This window comes from Notamacropus eugenii, chromosome 1 (genome assembly GCF_028372415.1).
Source record: "Notamacropus eugenii isolate mMacEug1 chromosome 1, mMacEug1.pri_v2, whole genome shotgun sequence".
In the NCBI taxonomy this organism is placed as follows: Eukaryota; Metazoa; Chordata; class Mammalia; order Diprotodontia; family Macropodidae; genus Notamacropus; species Notamacropus eugenii.
This window is the reverse complement of record NC_092872.1, coordinates 462,896,298-462,915,117: the sequence shown is the minus strand read 5'-3', so window position 1 is coordinate 462,915,117 and position 18,820 is coordinate 462,896,298. Positions and strand designations below refer to the sequence as shown.

The window sequence follows — 18,820 nt, the reverse complement described above, 5'->3', positions numbered from 1 at the left end:
AATTTTTTGTTCAAGAACAGAAGGCACTAAATAGCAGAGCCAGGACTCAGACCTGTGTCCTCTGATAGCTTTTTCTATTACATGCTATATGAGTTAGAAGAAATATGAATTTTATTCACAATACCTGAGGGAAGGTAGACTGACTGGTAAAAGATTTTTAGGCTGGTAAAATTTGAATGATTATCTGCAAGATGGAATTGAACTGTCTGTCTTTAGGTTTATGAAGGTGCCGATAGTCTGATATATGCTACGTAGAGATGGTGATGGTCTGATTCTATATCCATTAAGTGGAGTAGACAAGAGATTTAGATTAGAAATAAGGAAAAAAGTCTTGATGATGGGGGATTCCTGACCCTAAAGATTTTCAGGAATAGGACAAATAATTGAGTGTTCTCAGGTTATTTTGATAGCTGCAGGTCTGAAGGCAAGGGATGGAGCCTCAGACTACAAGGTTAAGGGTTGGACTCAGTGAATTCTCCTGCTCTAAACTTGGTTAACTCTGTTTGAATCTATGATTTTCCAGAAAGGCTGTGTTGCCTTAATTGTTACACAGGCTTAATTTGCACATACACCCTGGCTCTGCTCTCAAGTACAGAGGCCTAAATGAAAGATAACCATCCTGGTAGGAGAGTATGAACTTTGGGATGCCAATCAAATGGGTTCTAGCTCCGAATCTGCCACTATTTTACCTTGTGACCTCCCCCCCGGCCTGTTTCTCTGTCCTTAAAATTAAGGGGCTCCCTAAGGACCTTTCCAACACTTTATGGACATCTGTCTGTTTCCAGACATAACTGAATCCAATCCATTGAATTCACAGAGACCTGCAATGAAAGAGAATTCCCCAAGTCTCATCTAGAATCAGATTCTTAAAATACTATTGCTGTTAAAAAGAATAATACCCTGAATACTGATAAGGCATTTAACTTTTTCCAGATTACTATCACATCTGCCATCTGATCTCATATTCTCAATTTCATTTCACTACAGTATTTAGAGTTTTGTGACCAGATCATTTTACTAAAAGATGGGAAAATATGTGAAAGTGGAACTCATGAGGAATTATTGCGGAAGAAGGGACAATATTCCCAGCTCATCCAGAAAATATGTGGAGAGACTGCACAGGTAATCTCTACTGCCCTTGAAATAAATCCCTCATACTATGCTGCATGGAAAGAAACTGTGCAGTACTGGGGGCATGTTTCTTTAAGGTACTGATGACTTTCTTCCCTAGAATACAACAGATGGGGCAAAAAATATAGCAGAGAAGACACAGGTAGATCTCTACTCCCAGGAGGGATTCTTCAATGAAAATCCAGGTAATGCTACCTTTAAGATTCCTTTGAGAATAAGTTTACACTGTCCAATAGCCAAGTCCTAGGCTCAATGAGTCTCTTTCTGTGCATTCAGCATCTAACCCCTTCTCAGTACTTTTATTCTAGAAGCAATAATGGTTGTTCTCACTTTAAAAAAAAAAGAATCCTTTCTCCAGGGCAATGTCACTTATATGGTGTGGTGGTGGATGTGAAGTGATCAAGGATATGAGACTGGTAGGTCAGTGATAAGAGATCCGATCAGAAGGCAATGTGGCACAGTGGAGAGAGGTCTAGACTTCTTGAGACCTTGGTTCAAATTCTGTCTTTGATATTTAAGAGTCATGTAACCATGGGAAAAAAAATCACTTTACCCTTCTGTGCTTCAGTATCCTTCCTTATACTGAGAAGTAATATTTTTGTAGTATCTATCTCTCAAAGTTGTTTTAAAGAAAGTTTTATAAACTTTAAAATATTTTGAATTGAATAGTTATTTTTTTTAAAGCAGAAATTCCAGGTCTGTAGAGCTGAGATGTACAGGGATCAGATTAGAAGCTTTAGGTTAGGACCCTTAAGAACTTGGAGTGGGACAGGGGCTGAAAGCTTCCAACAGAGCTAAGGAGATGGTTGCTTCCTCAGCAATGGACCAGGGTGGACTCAGGGCTGACTGTGCTGTCTCCATCCTCTTCAGCTTTTCAAAGCTGAAAAGCTCCTGGTATTTGAAAGTGTCTCCTCATCTGCTTGAGGCAGACAATGCTCTGATGGACCTGGCATGACAGCCCAGGCTTACTAGACAGTGCAGGGCCCAAACTTATGGAAGGGGTGGCATTTCCTCAGACTGCAGAGAGATTTCAGCATTTGTTGTGCATGAAACATACCAAGAATGATTCAGACTGTCTGGCAGGGCTGATTTTGGGTCCCCAGTAGTATTCCCCTATAGGGAAGGAAGCCTCATAGCAAAGCAATATTCTTGGGACTTTTGGCTTCCTCTTACTTCTCCTCTAAGATTAGAGGCAATTGTAAAGGACTCAAAGCCTAGGAAATAAAAGGAAACACTTGTAGAGAACCTTCCACAGACCAATCTTAATGTGAGACAATGTTAAGAGAGCTCGACTTAAGTCAGGAGATGTGGGGCCTGAAACCTACCAACCATGTGACCACAGGCCTTACTTCTTTAAACCTCAGTTTTCTTATCTGTAAAATGGGATTAGTAATACTTATAGAACCTACTCTTTATAGTTATTATGAGGAAAATGCTTTTGTAAAACAATGTTCAAGAGAAGGCAAGTTGCTATTATTATGCCATTTTATAGGCGAGCCAAGTGATAGGAGGCATAATGGATTTGAATGTTTTCCCCCCCTACTCAGTGGTGGAGAGTCAGCTTACTGAAAAGGAGGAAATGGAAGAAGGTTCCCTGAGCTGGAAAGTCTATCACCATTACATCCAGGGAGCAGGAGGTAATCCCATTCCTCAGGATCTTGCCTTTCTCTTTAGCTGATGCTATCTATGGGCAGAAATATTCAGTAACTAGTCTTGGTGCCACAGCTGGGATGTGCCAGCACCCTGTAGCAGGAATACCATTTTGGCTTTGGTTGTATTTCTGTGTTCTGGAAGAGCATATTCAGGGGAAGAGGACCAGGAGGTGGCTCAGTCTTGTTCCTAGCATCCCCTTCCTTCATATTCTTGTATTCTCTGCCTACTGGCAATCAGTCAATCATTTACTAAAATATCTACTTGGCACTTACCCTTTTGCTAGGTGCCATATATAGGAGAGGCAAAGAAACAGCAAATAATTCCTGCTTTCAAAGAAATGACAGTCTAGCTGGGGAGACAAAATATATCAATATAAAAAGACATAGATTGTGAGGGGTGGGGATGGTTAAATGGGGCTCAAATGGGACAGCATGGCATTTATAACATTAGGATAGAGACAGGCAGACTGCAGTTTAAAAGAGTGTGGGAATGTTATGGAAAACATTGTATACTGAGGACATACATACTTATCTGTAATTATGAGAGAAATGCTGGAGAAGGGGCCTTAACCTAGCATCTCTCATGATATCCTTGTGGGTAAGGTGGAGCTAGGTGGGCTGGATGATAGTATGGTTAATAGAGTTGGGTTAAGTCAAGGTTACTCAAAAGCTTGGACCCAAGATAATAGATCAGTATCAACCTGGATGGAGATCTCAAGTTGTGGATTACAATTTCAGCCCTATTCTATGTTCTTTCATCCACTACCACCACTACCCCATTTTCAAAATTCATCCCTCTTGTCCTATAACTAAGACACCAAGATGTTCAAGATGAATAGGGGTTCCATGTCAGGAGGACCAAAAATTCAGAAACCAAATTTGTCCAGTAATTTTGGAAGCTGGATTCTGGCAATATCTTCTAGCTACCCCAGAACTAATCTTCACCTATCTTCTCCTCATCCCCACCTCAGGTTACATCATCAGTTTCCTGACTTTAATTCTCATGATAGTGAATGTCAGCCTCACAACCTTCAGTTTCTGGTGGTTGAGCTACTGGCTCCAACAGGGCTCAGGGGTAAGTGCAGTGAGGATGACTTCCTGGGGATTGGTTGTGCCATGATGAGTAGGGCACCATGCTGAATGTGACACCAGCCTAGGATAAAACTAGTCTATTTTCTATGAATACTAGCAAGAGGTGAACATGGATGCACAAGGAATGCAGTCCCACTTACACAGCACAACAACACACATTTATTAAGACTCACTATGTGCCAGACACTTTATGAGGCGTGGGAGGTACAAAGACATAAGTGTGAAGGCCTCCAAGTAGCTTAAATTCTGCCACTCTACAAAGATGACAAGTCACACAGTTGGAAGCATTGTATTAAAAGTTAGGAAGCCTGAGTTATAACCTCCAAAATGTGCTCTGAGCCAAGCTAATGCATGGAAAGAATATGTGACTGCCTCTGTGCGATTAGAAGGACATCAGAAGTTATTCATGACCAAAAATAACTCCCCTTGTGACAATTTAAATCCCCTCATTAGTAGCTCATTCCTTTCACTTAAACATTGCCTTCTCCTTGTGGATCAGCTTTTAAAATGCAAATACCTCCAGAAGAAGATAAATCACTATCCCCATAGTAAATACTTTATCAAATTACTTTCTTCTCTGACGTGAGGTATGGGAGATAATATGGTATAGTGAGAAAAAACAGAACAACCCACTGGAGCTGGAACCCAGAGGATGGGGGTTCAAGTACCTACCTTGACATTTTTTTAAACTGTGATTATAGAAGTTACTTTCCCTATCTAGGCCTCAGTTTCCTTATCTGTAAAATGAAACTGCTACTACTAAGGGGTACTACCTACCTTCCATAGTTGAGGGAGAAGAGATTTGTAAACCTTAAAGTGTTTCAGAATTGTGAGTTGTTATTATTGTAAGGGGAAGAGCTTTAGGATACTGGGGACCTTGTAGATAGTATATGTGAAAGGGCACAGGAAGAATTGGGAAAAATCCAGAAAGCCAACATTGTTAATTTCACAATTTTTCTGAGGGCTGGTCAACCCTGCCATCAAATAAATGTGCAAACTTAGACAGCCAAAACATTTCCCCACTTTGGATCTCAGTTTCATCATCTGTAAAGAGGGTTAGGAAGTCCTGTCCCGACCTGTAGGTTTTGTGTAAACATTTAATTAGGTAATAAATGTGAATGTACTTTGAAAAGTCTAAAATGTTCTATGCTTATAACCTTAAGAAGCTTCAAGATGCTCCACTAAGTACAGGATGTCTATTCTGATCTTCAGAGCTGATACCACTTGTTGCCCCTACTTCTTTCCTCTGTGTAACCTTTATTTTTCTCCTCTTTGCCCCATCCCTTCCCACCTCTCTTCATATTTGCTTCCTTTGCTCGAAGTTTTCCAAATGTCCACTGTCTAAATCTACTACGTTCTCCTTATTGTCTGCATAAATACTGTCCATATTGCAACTGAATGAGTGTTGAGGACTTCTGGACTGCAGCCCTGACTGAGTTGCGTAGATTAGTCTTATTTTTTCTTGATCCACGTTGTCACAAGCATGATTGGGCAGAGGACAAGGGAACATTTTCTTCAAGCACACCATGGAAGGAGGTAGAAGCTTTGATATTACAGTAGATATGCAGATTAAGTTCATTCAGATGAACACAAAATCTCACTACCAGCTAGCAGAGGAAGTGATTTAGGAAATCAAGTGAAATCAATACTGGAGCAGTCCGAGAAAGTCTGAGGAAGGGGTGCATTTTAAGCATAGAGTTTAAAAAGGTAGAGGAGCAAAAGGAAGGCATGGAATGATGAAATTTCACTGAGTATAAATTCCTGATTCCATCTGAATATGGAATCAAAGTCTTTTCTCCCTTTGACACTGCCCGTGACCTCACAGTGCTCTCCTCATTCTCTCCTTAAGGCCAATAACAGCAGCAAGACCAATGGAACAGAACAATTGGGCCTAGGAAACCTACATGACAATCCCCAGATGCTTTTTTACCAATCCGTGTATGCAGCATCTGCCCTGATACTGATTTTCACAGGTGTCATGCATTCAGCCATTTTCACCAAGACAACAAGGAGGGCATCCACTGCCTTTCACGACCAGCTCTTCACGAAGGTACAGTAACCATTGTGTGGACTTCCAGCTTGGCTCTGCTGTGGGGCCACAAACTTCATGGGTGTAGGAAGAGGGAGAAGTCATTAGACTACAGTACATCTAGGGGTTTCAGTGATTGCAGTTTCAACGAGTCTGCAGCATGACAAGACAACCAAAAAAGCTAAAACAGTCTTAAGAGCAAGATGATAGTCTTTCTGTGCTCTGCCCTGGTCAGGCTATCTCTTTTATATTCAGATCTGGCACCACATTTTAGAAAGGGACATTGAAGAATCACAGTGCATCTGGAGAAGTGCATCCAGATGGTAAAAGGACAATAATAAATATGGCTGTTAAGATGGTCAGAGGTCACCTGACGTTTGGTTGAAGGAACTAGAGATGGTAAACCTAGAGAAGAAACGACTCAGAGAGTGGGCATCCATTGTAGCTATTTTCAAGTATCTGAAGGGTTGTCATGTTGAAGGATTAGACTCTTCTATCTGGCCCCAGAGACAGGACTAATAGCATGGGATGTAATTTGCAGAGGCATAGATCTGGACCAGTATTGTATTTTATTATTTGTAGTTTAAGTATTATTTCTTTTCCCATTCCTTTTGTTGCTTTAGATCATAATACATAAAAGATGAAACTTTAGGGAAATCTTTCAACTTCAAATATGACTCCTAGGAAGTGAATTTTCTTTTTTCTCCCTGCACTCCATTCTCTGCCAAATGTCTGTTTCTCAAACAGAATATCAGGTGGGCTATTTGGACACCAGGAATTCCTAATCCAGAAAGACCTTTTCTGGGCAGGAGCATGTGTAGAGCACTGTTTAAGTACCATTGGTGAAAATACAGATGCCAAATGCTCCCAGTCATCCTTCATGTTCTCAAGATTCCTCTCAATTTTATGATCTAGTTGTCATTCCTCTAATCAAATTGAGCAATTTCCCCCATCTCTGGAAATTTACAAACCTCTTCAGATCCAGGGATTTCAACAACAAGCCAATCTCAAACCACATAATGGATTGTCAGTTGATTTCAAAATAAAGATTTAATGAAATTTTGGTTGAGCATGTCTCTCCTGGCCTTTAATATCTGATAGAAATATTTTTTTGCAACCAGGTGACTATAACCTTCCTTACAACAATCTTGGTTGGCTATTTTCTGGGCTTAGTTTCAGGCTCTTAAAAAATTGGATAATATATATTTATAGTATGGGAGGTGACTTTTTGATTATAAAAACATAAGCATACTTTTAAGTAAATCAAAAAGATGCAGAATGATATAATAGTAATAACAGCAATACCAAATAATGTATTTGGAGTCAGAGAACTTGTACTTGATTTTTAGCTCTGTTCCAAACTACTGATGTGATTCTGAGCAAATTATTTCCCTTCTCTGGGTCCCAGTTTCCTAATCTGTAAAGAGGAGGAACTGGACTGGACTATCCTTTAAGATCCCTTCCACTTCTGAATCTGTGGACCCTGTATAGCAGCTCATATTCCTTTTTTCTCATTGCTTTACTATTGTGTTCATCCCTTCTTCCTCTAAAACCACACGGTATGTTGTACCTTTCCTCTGCATTTCCTCTCATTATTTTGTTCTTTACTTGGGTTTGTGTGTGTTTTATCCTTTCAAGTAATTGTAACTTTTGTAAGGGCAAGGGGAGTCTATCATATTTAATCTTTTTATTTCCAGTACATAGCCCAGGACCTTGCACACAGAAAGCCCTTAGTAAGTATTTGTTAAAATGGAAGATTAAATTTCAGAACTAGCTAGGCGGCATTGTTGCGGGTTATGTGTGTTTGGTCTCCAGTACAAATGCATTTCAGCTGAATTTAATTCCAAGAACGTTTTACAACCCAAATAACTACACGTTCACTAACGATTCAAGGAGGGTTTTATTTTTTCTTCTTGATGCCAGTGACTTTCTATTTATTTCAGTTAGGTGAAATTTTTAGAAAAGAAAAAACTTAAGAGGTCATCAACTGATCAATGAACATATATTTATTCATCTATTACGTGTTAGACACTGTGCCAGGCAGTGAAAATACAAAGAAATAAAACATAGTACCTTCACTCAAGAAATTTACATTCTGTCAGGAAATGGAAAGTTTAATTAATCAATCAACAAGAATTTACTGAGTGCTTATTATATGTATATGGCAGGTCATGCCTCAGTGCTAGGCAGCTAATGAGATACAATAGAAAGAGCCCTAGACTGGAACTGAGTAACCTTGATTCAAATCCTTGCTGCCTGTGTGACCTTGGGCAAGTCACATCATCTCTTAGGGGCCTCAGTTATTTTCTCTGTCAGAAAGATTCGACTGGATTCAATGATGCTGCCTGCTCTGTGATTCTGCTTTCAGGACCTCTCACAATGCTAATGTCAGATGGTTTTGTCACTCCACAGATTCTCCGTTGCCCTATGAGTTTCTTTGACACAACTCCTGATGGTCGATTCTTGAACTGTTTTTCTGGGGACTTGAATGAGTTGGATGAAATACTGCCATTGGTTGCAGAAGAGTTCCTACTTTTGTTTTTCTTGGTGTTGTCTGTTTTGATCATTGTGCTTATACTGTCTCCTTATTTCCTGATCGTTGGAAGCATGATTGGTGTTGTCTTTTTATTTTTATTTCGGTGAGTATGTTTCTTAGTCAACTTGGCATTAAGCTTCATAATTTGAAAGCTGCATGTTTCATAATGATCATATTAATAAAACTTGCATGTTGTAGTCAAAAGCCTTAACTCTACATACAGTAGATAACATAGGATAGCACAAGAGAGAATAGCACAAGGTAAAATTTTACTGGGGACAATTAACGCTAGTATATCTAAAGCCCAGTACTCTATTTAAGGCCATTGAAAAGTATTAGACCTGCAAGACAGAACTTTTCCCTAAAAACCATGGCTGGCCAAAATGGAAACTCCCTCCTAAAGAACTTTTTTAATGTCAAAAAATTTTGTGAACCCTCCAACCCCTAAATAATTGCATTTTATGCTGCATATTATGCTGGAACTAAATAAAAATCCAAATGGCAATTACTGAGCACAGATGGATTTGAGGACCTCTTACAATAATTCCATGCACTCCTGAGAACCACTATGCTAGAAGACAGACACATTCACCATGGGGAAGAGGCATTCTGGAACTAAATTTCACATAGTGGTCTCATTCTCCCAGGGTCCTCATTTATCTATAAGTATTTGGTTCCTATTCCAATTCAATAAATATGTGAGACAAATCTGTATGGGACTCTTTACCAAGCAATAGGAGAGATACAAGGAGGAATAAAACTCAGTCCCTGCCCTCAAGGAGTTTAAAACCTATTATGGAGATAACAGAGGAAAGAAATCACTATAGAACAAAATAAAATATAAGTGAGGTTTAAAGGAATCAGGGAGAATGATTTTGGGAATGGGTGAAATGATAAAGTAGAGAATGATGGCAATGGATTGTAGTTTGGAGAAGGGGTAGCTTTAAAAATTATGAGGTTCATTTTTTGATTTTAACAAAAGTTAAAAAATAACAGGATTTTATAATATATCTGCTGTTTCCCCAGTGTTGTTCTGACTCTCTGACCCTGACACTAGCATTTCATTACATTTTGAATCAGTATATTAGGTTTAAGCCAAAAAGTTGAACACTTGTGCGAATCTATGTGAAGTGGTGGGGAAAGTACTGTGCAGAGACTCAGCACATTGTGGTTCTAGACCTGGCTCTGGCCCTTACTACGCAAATGTCCATGTGCAAATCATATTACCCTCCCCTGTAAAATCTCCACTATTTGCTTTTTCTTACACTGGTCCTGGGGCTGCTAAGCATCACTAGAAAAAAGTTCATTACCAAGTGACTTCAACTACTGCAAGTTTATTGCACAACACTATGTGGGCCCTCACTACTTCTTGAAAGCTCTTTTAATCCATCCTTGTTGGCTCATGTCATGCTCAACAGCATCTATTCTAAACCTTTCCTTTTCTTCTTTCAGTCTTAATTCCTCCTCCACCTCCTACCCTTACAACAGATAAGCTAACCTTCTAGTTTAATGAAAAGATTGGGGCCATCTGACAGAAACTTCCTCAGCCCTCCTTCTTTTTCATTCTTCCAATAAAGAATCACCAGCATTAGTATCACCCACCCTCTCTTCCCCTCTGGTCGTAAAAGAAGTATCTTGGTTAACTTGGTTAACTCTCTACTTGTACCCTTGGTGCCATTATTTTCTACCCATTCCAGGACCTTGCTTCCACAGTCATCCTACTCTCATCCATTTTCCATCTCCCTCTTCAGTGTCTCCTTTCTATTTGCCTACAAGCAAGTCCGGGTCTCTCCAATCCTTAAAAATATTGTTCTTCTACCTCATCCCCTTACCAGCCTCTTACTCTCCTCCCCTTCACTGCTAAATTTATTGTAAAAAGTTGTTTAAGTCCATTGCTTCTACTTCACTATATCCCCTTCCCCTCTTTGGTTCTTGCAAATAGGACTTCCACCCTCACTATTCTATAGGACCTTCTCTTTTGGAGGCTGCCAGTAATCTCTTAACTATGAAATCAAATGATTTTTCTTTTTGTCTTCATTCTCCTTTCTCCCTCTGTAGCCTCTGACTGCTTCCTACTGATTTCCTACTTCATTCCTTCCTTGGCTTCAGAAATGCCACTCTCTCCTGCTTCTTTAACTGTTCCTGCCCTGTCCTTCCCTGATTCTTTAATATGGATGCTCTTCAGGGGTCTGTCCTTGGCTTTTTTCTGCCTTTATGCTTTTGCTTTTGGCAATTTCATTCACTTCTGTGATTTTAGCTAATATTTCTATGCAGATGACTTACAAATCCATTTTTATTCTGTGAGTTCCAGATTCAAATGTCCCACTAGATATCCTACCTTCAACCCTCACCTCTCCTTGTCTTTCTTTTTACAGATTGGTTCTTCTCATTTTTCTGCTTAACAAATTTCGGTGCCTTCCTACTTTATTCTATCTTAATACCAACTTCATAGAATTTAGAGCTAAAAGGTGCTTCTGAGATCATTTAAACCCCTTATTTTATAAAGGAGGAAGCTGAGTTCAACAGAGGTAAAGGTACTTGCCCAAAGTCATAGAGAAAATATGTAGCAGAGCTGGAATTCAAGCACAAGACCTCTAATACCAAATACACAGCCCCCTTCCACCACACCATCTTGCCTCTCCATTCCTTTGCCTGACATTTAAGACCCACCAAAATCATCATCAATGAAAAGAATCTATCTGCCTTCTCTCACATCAATCCCTTCCATGCGGGGTTACTTTTTGCTTCTTGCACACACCCTCCCCTCCTCTTGCCTCTGTGCCTTTCTTTCATTTGTTCCCTTATGCCTAGAATACTGTTTTTCTCTTCACCTTTTGAATTCCTACCTATCATTTATTTTTTAATATGTAATTTACTTATTTTTCAGTTCTCCACATTCACTTCCACAAGAATTTGAATTCAAATTTTTCTCCCCATCTCTCCCCACCCCCCACCTTAGGAGAGCATGCACCCTATCCATCCTTTCCTCCAATCTGTCCTCCCTTCTATTACCCACCTGTCTTCCATCCCCTTCCTTTCTATTTTCCTGTAGGGCAAGATAGATTCCTATACTCCATTGTCTGTATAGCGTAATTTCCAGTTGCATGCTAAAACAATTTTTAACATTCATTCTTAAAGCTTTGAGTTCCATATCCTCTCCATCCCTCTTCATCCACCCTCATTGAGAAAACAAGCAGTTCAATATAGGTCATACATGTGTAACAATGCAAAGCACTTCCATAATAGTTATGTTGTAAAAGACTAATCACATTTCTGAACTCTATCCTTTCCTGTTCTTCATTTATTCCTTTCTCTCCCTTGACCTGTCCTCCCACAATAGTGTTTGCTTCTGATTAACCCTTTACCCAATTTACTGTCCCTTCTATCATCCTCCCTCTCCTATCCCCTTCCCCCTTGCCTTCCTGCAGGGTACAATAGATTTCCATATCCAATGGAGTGTATGTTATTCTCTCCTTAAGCTAAATCCCATAAGAGTAAGGTTCAATTATTTCCTTTCATCTCCTTCCCTCTTCCTCTCCATTGTAAAAGCTCTTTCTTCCCTCTTTTATGTGAGATGACTTGCTACATTCTACCTCTCCCTTTCTCTGACTCCTAGTATATTCCATTCAACAGTAAATTTTATTTTTTTAGGTATTTTCTCTTCATATTCAGCTCACCCTGTGCGGTGTGTGTGTGTGTGTGTGTGTGTGTGTGTGTGTGTGTGTGTATACACATACATATACACATACATACATACACACATACACCCATGTATATATACCTACACATATATAATATACACATACATACATACCCATACATACCTACATATATATATATATATATATATATATATATATATATATATATATATATATATACATATTCCCTCTAAGTACCCTAATACTGAAAAAAGGTCTCATGAGTTACAAATAACATCTTTCCACGTAGAAATGTAAGCAGTTCAACTTTAATGAGTTCCTTAAGGCTTCTCTTTCCTGTTTACCTTTTCATGTTTCTTTTGATTCATGTATTTGAAAGTCAAGTTTTCTATTTAGCTCTGGTCTTTTCAAACAAGAATGCTTGGAAGTCCTCTATTTTGTTGAAATTCCATTTTTTCCCCTAAAGTATTATACTCAGTTTTGCTAAGTAGGTGATTCTTGGTTTTAATCCTATCTCCTTTGACCTCTGGAATATCATATTCCAAGCCCTTTGATTCCTTAGTGTAGAAGCTGCTAAATCCTGTGTTATTCTGACTGTATTTCCACTTGAATTGTTTCTTTCTGGCTGTTTGGAACTCTGAAATTTGGCTACAGTATTCCTAGGAGTTTTCAGGAGGTGATCAGTGAATTCTTTCCATTTCTATTTTACCCTCTGCATCTGGAACATCAGGGCAGTTTTCCTTGATAATTTCTTGGAATATGATGTCTAGGCTCTTTTTTTTGACCATGGTTTTCAACCAACCTATCATTTAAAGACCAACTTAAATTCCTCTTACTCCAGGAAGCTTTTTCGGATTGCTTTGGTTATAATGATCTCCCTTTGACACCACATGGTTCTCTTCTTTTTGCACCTTTCTTAAAATAACGTATGTTAGCAATGATTGTGTTCTAACCTCCTACTACACTGTGAACATCACGAGGACAGGGACTATGTCTTATCTAAACTATGAATCTTTTCCAGCATTGAGGCACAGTGATTTACATATAACGGGTGCTCAATAAATGTTCGAATGAATGAGAGGGTTGGACTGAGATGAATGCTAGTGGACCTACTGTCCCTACAATGCTATGATTCCATAATGCCAACCAAGCCAGCCAGGAGCATGGCTGGGAACATCATAAGTATAGAAAAGTATATAACTGATCCCTCTTATTCTTCAGGGCTTTCAAGAAAACCATCAATGTGATCAAGAGGCTAGAGAACTATAGCAGATCTCCATTTTTTTCTCATATCCTTACCTCTCTGCAAGGCCTGAGCTCAATACACGTCTATGGTAGAACCAACGACTACATCCAGGAGTAAGTCCATGTAGATTTGTTCCTGGGCCTGAGAAGTAGAGGTGGGGAAAAAATGGCAGAGAGACACATAGCCTTTTCTCCAGAACTAATATTGGATAGAATGCCAGTCTCAGAGTCAGGTTGACTTGGGTTCAAGTCCCACCTATGTACATGTTAGCTGTGTGACCCTAGACAAGTCATGCAACCTCTTTGTGTCTTAGGCAACTGTTGAAGATTCAGTAGCAGATATATACACTGGTGGTGGTCAGGGGAGGGTGGGATTCCTCACCTAGAGTTCTCTATCAATGCAATCATATCATATCATAAAAAAATTTTTTTCTTCTACTGAAAACCTCCTCTACTGCTTTACCATAGTGTAGATATGACTCTGGATTCCTGAAGACTCTGCCAGAAGAACATAAGTTCTGGCAGGTTCTCTTGAGCTAGAAAAGTTTTGGGTAGAGGGCCTGGTGTTTACCTGAGTCTGTCATCAGAGGATCATCCTTGCCACATTTGGAGAGGCTCACAATTGGAGGGGTTGGTTAGAAGTGGATGAAATTTTTGGTCATAACAACCCATGAAGACATTTTCTGGAGGAGGGCTAGTGGCAACAGTGAAGGATCATCCCATAATGATGAAACCTGGAATCTTGTTAAGTGTTTAAAAAGTGTCATTTTGATCTGTCCCTAGAATCACAGATTCTTAGAGTTAGAAAGGACCTCGGAAGTCATCCAGTCCTTCCTTGATATATGAACTCTGCCTATATGACCTCTCAGAAAAAGGTCCTGTAGCCTCTTGTAGAACAGTTCCACTGTTGATGAGCTCAATACTCCGTGGGGCAGCCTATTTCATTGTTATACAACTCTGATTATTAGAAAACAGGGTATCAATTAAGTACTCAAATTTTGATAAAAAGAATGGGGACTGGCATTCCACTAAATGAGAGCATTCTTTTCCATAGACTTAGCGCCTGCCTGCCCTTCTACTTTATGCCATTGCTCTCTAAATTTCAGTTCTACCAATCCTGGGACTTCCATTCCTTCGTAGGTTGGTTATAATTACTGAATGAATATCCACTATATGCAGAGGTATGTTGGGTGTTGTAGGGCTGTTGAAAAACTCTTGACTTTAGTCTCGTGAGGATGTTAAAGAGAATATAAAACAGAGAAACAAAAGAATGGACTCATACCCAATTCCAGACATCCAAAGGTACCCTAGTGGTTCTTTTATCTGGCAGTCTATAAACCAGAATTCAGCATTAACCACATACCTAAATATTATGATACTTGTTGCCCATATTAATGAAGAAAGAAGAAAAGATATTCAATGTAGTTAGAGGGTAAAAATATTTTTTCTCATTCACTGGAAAAAGGTAACCTGTATGTGGTATACATATATATTTCTCAAGCACAATACTTAGGTGATATTAATACAAATACATTTATATAGCATTTTAAAGTTTACAAAACATTTTCCTTACAAGCACAGTTAAGCTATGCAGGCATTATTGACCTCCATTTCACAGATAAACAAACTGAGGCTCAAAGAGGGACTAAAGCTGGAACTTGAACTCATGGTACAATGGAAATGGCACTGATTCTGTAGCCAGATGACAGATAGAAATTCTACTCTTGATGCTTATTAACTGTGTTACCTTTAGTAAGTCACATGTTTTTCTCAGGTGTCAGCAGTTCCTCATTTATAAATGAGGGTTGTTAGATTAGATGGCTTCTTTGGTGACCTTTGACTTACCTTGCTTTATCTTTAAAATGAGTGTTGGACTAGGTGAACTCTGAAACCCTTTCCACCTTTAAAACTCGGAACCTGAGGTTTTAGTCTCCTGACTTCAAGACCAGTGATTTTTCTCCCATACCATGTGCCTCCCTAACCAGAATATCTGGTTGCTTAACTCTGCCAGATAATAAAGTGCTTGCTTACTGTACACACATGAGTGTGAAGTCAATGCTTAGATGCCTAAAGACTGGATGGCTATTCTGAAAAGGCTTCTTGGAAGAGATGTATCTCAAACAGTGTGCTGGAGGTGGGGAGGGCTGTGCTTTGGCAGACAGCAGTGGGAGGACTTGATGTATTCACAACCTTAGAGGTGGGAGTGGGTGAGTTGTGAGCTGAGATGGTTTGATTTACATGATCATCACTCCCACAACATCTCTATCTCATTCTAGATTCAGAAGGCTCACAGATAACCACTGTAACTATGTATTGCTATTTGTGTCTGCAACACGTTGGATTTCATTGAGACTCGAGCTCCTAACCAACCTGATGACCCTAGCAGTGGCCTTGTTTGTGGTTCTGAGTCCTCCTTCTATAAGCTATTCCTATAAAGCCATGGCCATGAGCTACGTCCTGCAGGTGAGCCTGGTGGTACATTGTTCTCCTTGGCTCTGTTCCTGGTATGTATGCCTGGGATAGAGACTCATTATGAACTTGAATTTAGCTTGTTCCATAGCACTGATTGACACGTTCCTGATTTAAGAGGCTTAGTATGTATTGGGGTAGAAAGGGGTCTTGTGGAGAGAGTCAAGGGTAGAAAGTTCCTGCTGAAGTAGTATGGACATAATCAAGTCAAGATCAGTAAAGCAACTATGGTTTGGTAGAACTGAAGGGCCAGGGGTATGAGGCAGCATCTTAAACAGAAGCAGGGACAAAAATCTTCAATTAATTTTTTTTCAGTCATGTCCAACTCTTTGTGACCCTATATGGGGTTTTCTTGGCAAAGATACTGGGGTGGTTTCCCATTTCCTTCCCAAGACCATTTTACAGATAAAGAAACTGAAGCAAGCAGTATTCAAATGACTTGCTCAGGGTCACACAGCTAGTAAAGTATCTGAGGCCAGATTTGAACTCAGGAAGATGAATTTTCCTGACTCCAGGCCGGCACTGTCTCCACCCTGCCACCTAGCGGCCCTTGGACAAAATCACAAATTACAATAATATCTGGGGTGGGGATGATGATGAGGAGGGTTCTGAGAGGTAAAGTCATATAGTCAAGCGGTTGGAGTTCAATTGCCGACAAAGGTAACAAAGCTTCAAGTTTGAGAAAGTCTTCTCATTTACTGCAATCATTTGTTCTGTGGATATGTATGTATCAATGTTCTTGCTTTAAGCAGCTGGCACTACCTTTCTTCTGCCTCTAAACTCTGTCCAGAAGTACGGCTCCTGTCTCAGATTCTTTTGTTATTCTCAATGGTGATGGCTTACTCTATGTGGTGGACAGGAGGGTAGGTTCTAGAACCCTGCCTCTCTGCTCCCATGACATTCCTTAGCAGATGTCCTGGACTCTGATGATTAAAATGATGGGGATCTAAAGCTCCTTGCTGTTTGTACACTGATAACAAACAGACTAGTAATCATCCATCTGAAATGTCATAGCCTTGACATTGTGGCTGTGGATTCTGTCTTCTGCTGTTTCAGCCAAATTTCAGCATTTTCCTTCTCTAAATAGAGAAATGAGGCTATGACTATATAAAGAACTACCAGTCTGGAGAAAAAGAAGCACCCTAAGTTGTTTCAAGAATTGCCAAATCTCAGCATTAGCAGGGACCTTGGTGGTTATGTAGTTCAGTCTGCATCTGAAGCAGTCTCCTCTTTTGCATTCCCAATCTGCTAAAAATGTTCCTTCTGCTCAAGTCTTATCCAGGTTAAACAAACACAACTCCTTCAAATAATACTCCTAGGGCAGGATTCAAAGGATTTACTTTCCTGGTTGCAACCTCCCTCCACCTCCCTTGTATTCTCTAAAGCTTATTAATGACCTTTCTAAAATGTGACACCTAAGATTCTTCACAGTCTGACCAAGGGCAGAGTAGATGGTCTATTGCCTTCCTACTTCTGGATGTGACCTCTCTTCATTTAGTGTAAGATTATATTGACGTTTTTGTCTGCCATATCACACTGAGCTTGCAGTCTAGCTAAATCCCCCAAACTTTTTTTCAGATGAATTTCTGTAGAGCCATACTTCTCCATATGAAGTTGGAGTTTTGAACCCAAGTGTAAGATTTTATATTTTTCACTTTTTTTTTTTTTTTGGTAAGCACAGTTTTTTTTAAATTATTTTTTAAAATTTTATTTTATTATTATTATTTTTTAATGTTTTACAATCACTGCCATAAAATTAAGATTTTATCCCCCCACACCTGCCCCCCACTACCCCCCTCCCTCCCCACGACCGCATACAATTCTGTATAGGTTCTACATATACTTTCCTATTGAGTACATTTTCACTATTGTCATGCTATGTAGTCGAACTAAAATAAATGGAAGAAATCATATAACAAATCAAAACATGATACACAAAAACACACACACACAAACATGATCTGCTACATTCTGCGAATGACTTCCATATTTCTTTCTCTGAGTGTGGATGGCATTTTGCCTTAGAAAACCACCACTGGGATTTTTTTTTAATAAGTTCTTGCGTTATTACAAAATTCCAAGTCTACCAGAAAAAACTCTCACACACTGTGGTTGTTGCTGTGCACAAAGTTCTCCTGGTTCTGTTCCTTTCACTCAGCATCAGATCATATAAGTCCTTCCAGGCCTCTCTGAAGTCTTCCTGTTCATCATTTCTTATGGCATAATAGTACTCCATTACATTCATATACCATAATTTATTCAGCCATTCCCCAATTGATGGGCATCCCCTTGAGTTCCAGTTTTTGGCAACTACAAAGAGTGCTGCTATAAATATCTTTGTACATGTAGGACCCTTTCCCATTATGTATTTTTCACTTTTAAATTTTATCTTTTTAGATAAGAGGGCTCATTAGATCATAGATTTAGACCTGGAAAGGACCTCAAATTCTATGTGGTTCAATCCCTTCATTTTACAAATGAGAAACTGAGTCCAAGAGAGGTTAAGTGACTTGTCTAAAGTCACCTAGATCTTGTCAGCTAGTATCTGAATCCAGTTTATTAAAAGTATAAGTCTAGAACTATAAATTTCATAAACACAACATCATTGATAAAAATGTTAAATAGCAAAGAACCAAGAACAGAAGACAGAAACTTCTTTCCAAGCTGATATGAAACCCATTGATGACATCTCTTTGGGTCCATTCATTCAGCTATACTATATTACTGGCTAGTCTACATCTCTCTACCTTGCCTGGAAGGAGAACATAAAAGACTATTTTATACTCTCTTAAATTTGTTAATGCTTTGCTAAAAATGATTTAAACTCTATCTCTAGCATTCTCCTTATCTATCAAACAACATTTGTTTAGTAAGCTATTGCTGCCTGCCAGGCACTGTGCTGGTGTGAGGGATAGAAAGACAAAAAATGACAAACAGTCCTTGTCTGCTTACATTCTAATGGAAGATACAACAATAGAGAGAGGGAAGTGTGGTAAAAAGAATA

At 39.3% G+C, this 18,820-nt stretch overlaps 1 protein-coding gene across 2 annotated transcripts in view; it reads left to right on the top strand.

The window, feature by feature from the left end:
* The window catches only part of ABCC11 (ATP binding cassette subfamily C member 11), a 71,118-nt gene that overhangs the window by 42,718 nt on the left and 9,580 nt on the right, over positions 1–18,820 (top strand). For both annotated transcript variants that reach the window (XM_072632142.1, XM_072632141.1), the window contains exons 16-23: positions 988–1,122; positions 1,232–1,316; positions 2,679–2,768; positions 3,755–3,858; positions 5,725–5,925; positions 8,317–8,543; positions 13,324–13,461; positions 15,624–15,810. In XM_072632142.1, the coding sequence (XP_072488243.1) occupies positions 988–1,122; positions 1,232–1,316; positions 2,679–2,768; positions 3,755–3,858; positions 5,725–5,925; positions 8,317–8,543; positions 13,324–13,461; positions 15,624–15,810 (1,167 nt within the window). The remainder of the gene's footprint in view (positions 1–987; positions 1,123–1,231; positions 1,317–2,678; positions 2,769–3,754; positions 3,859–5,724; positions 5,926–8,316; positions 8,544–13,323; positions 13,462–15,623; positions 15,811–18,820) is intronic.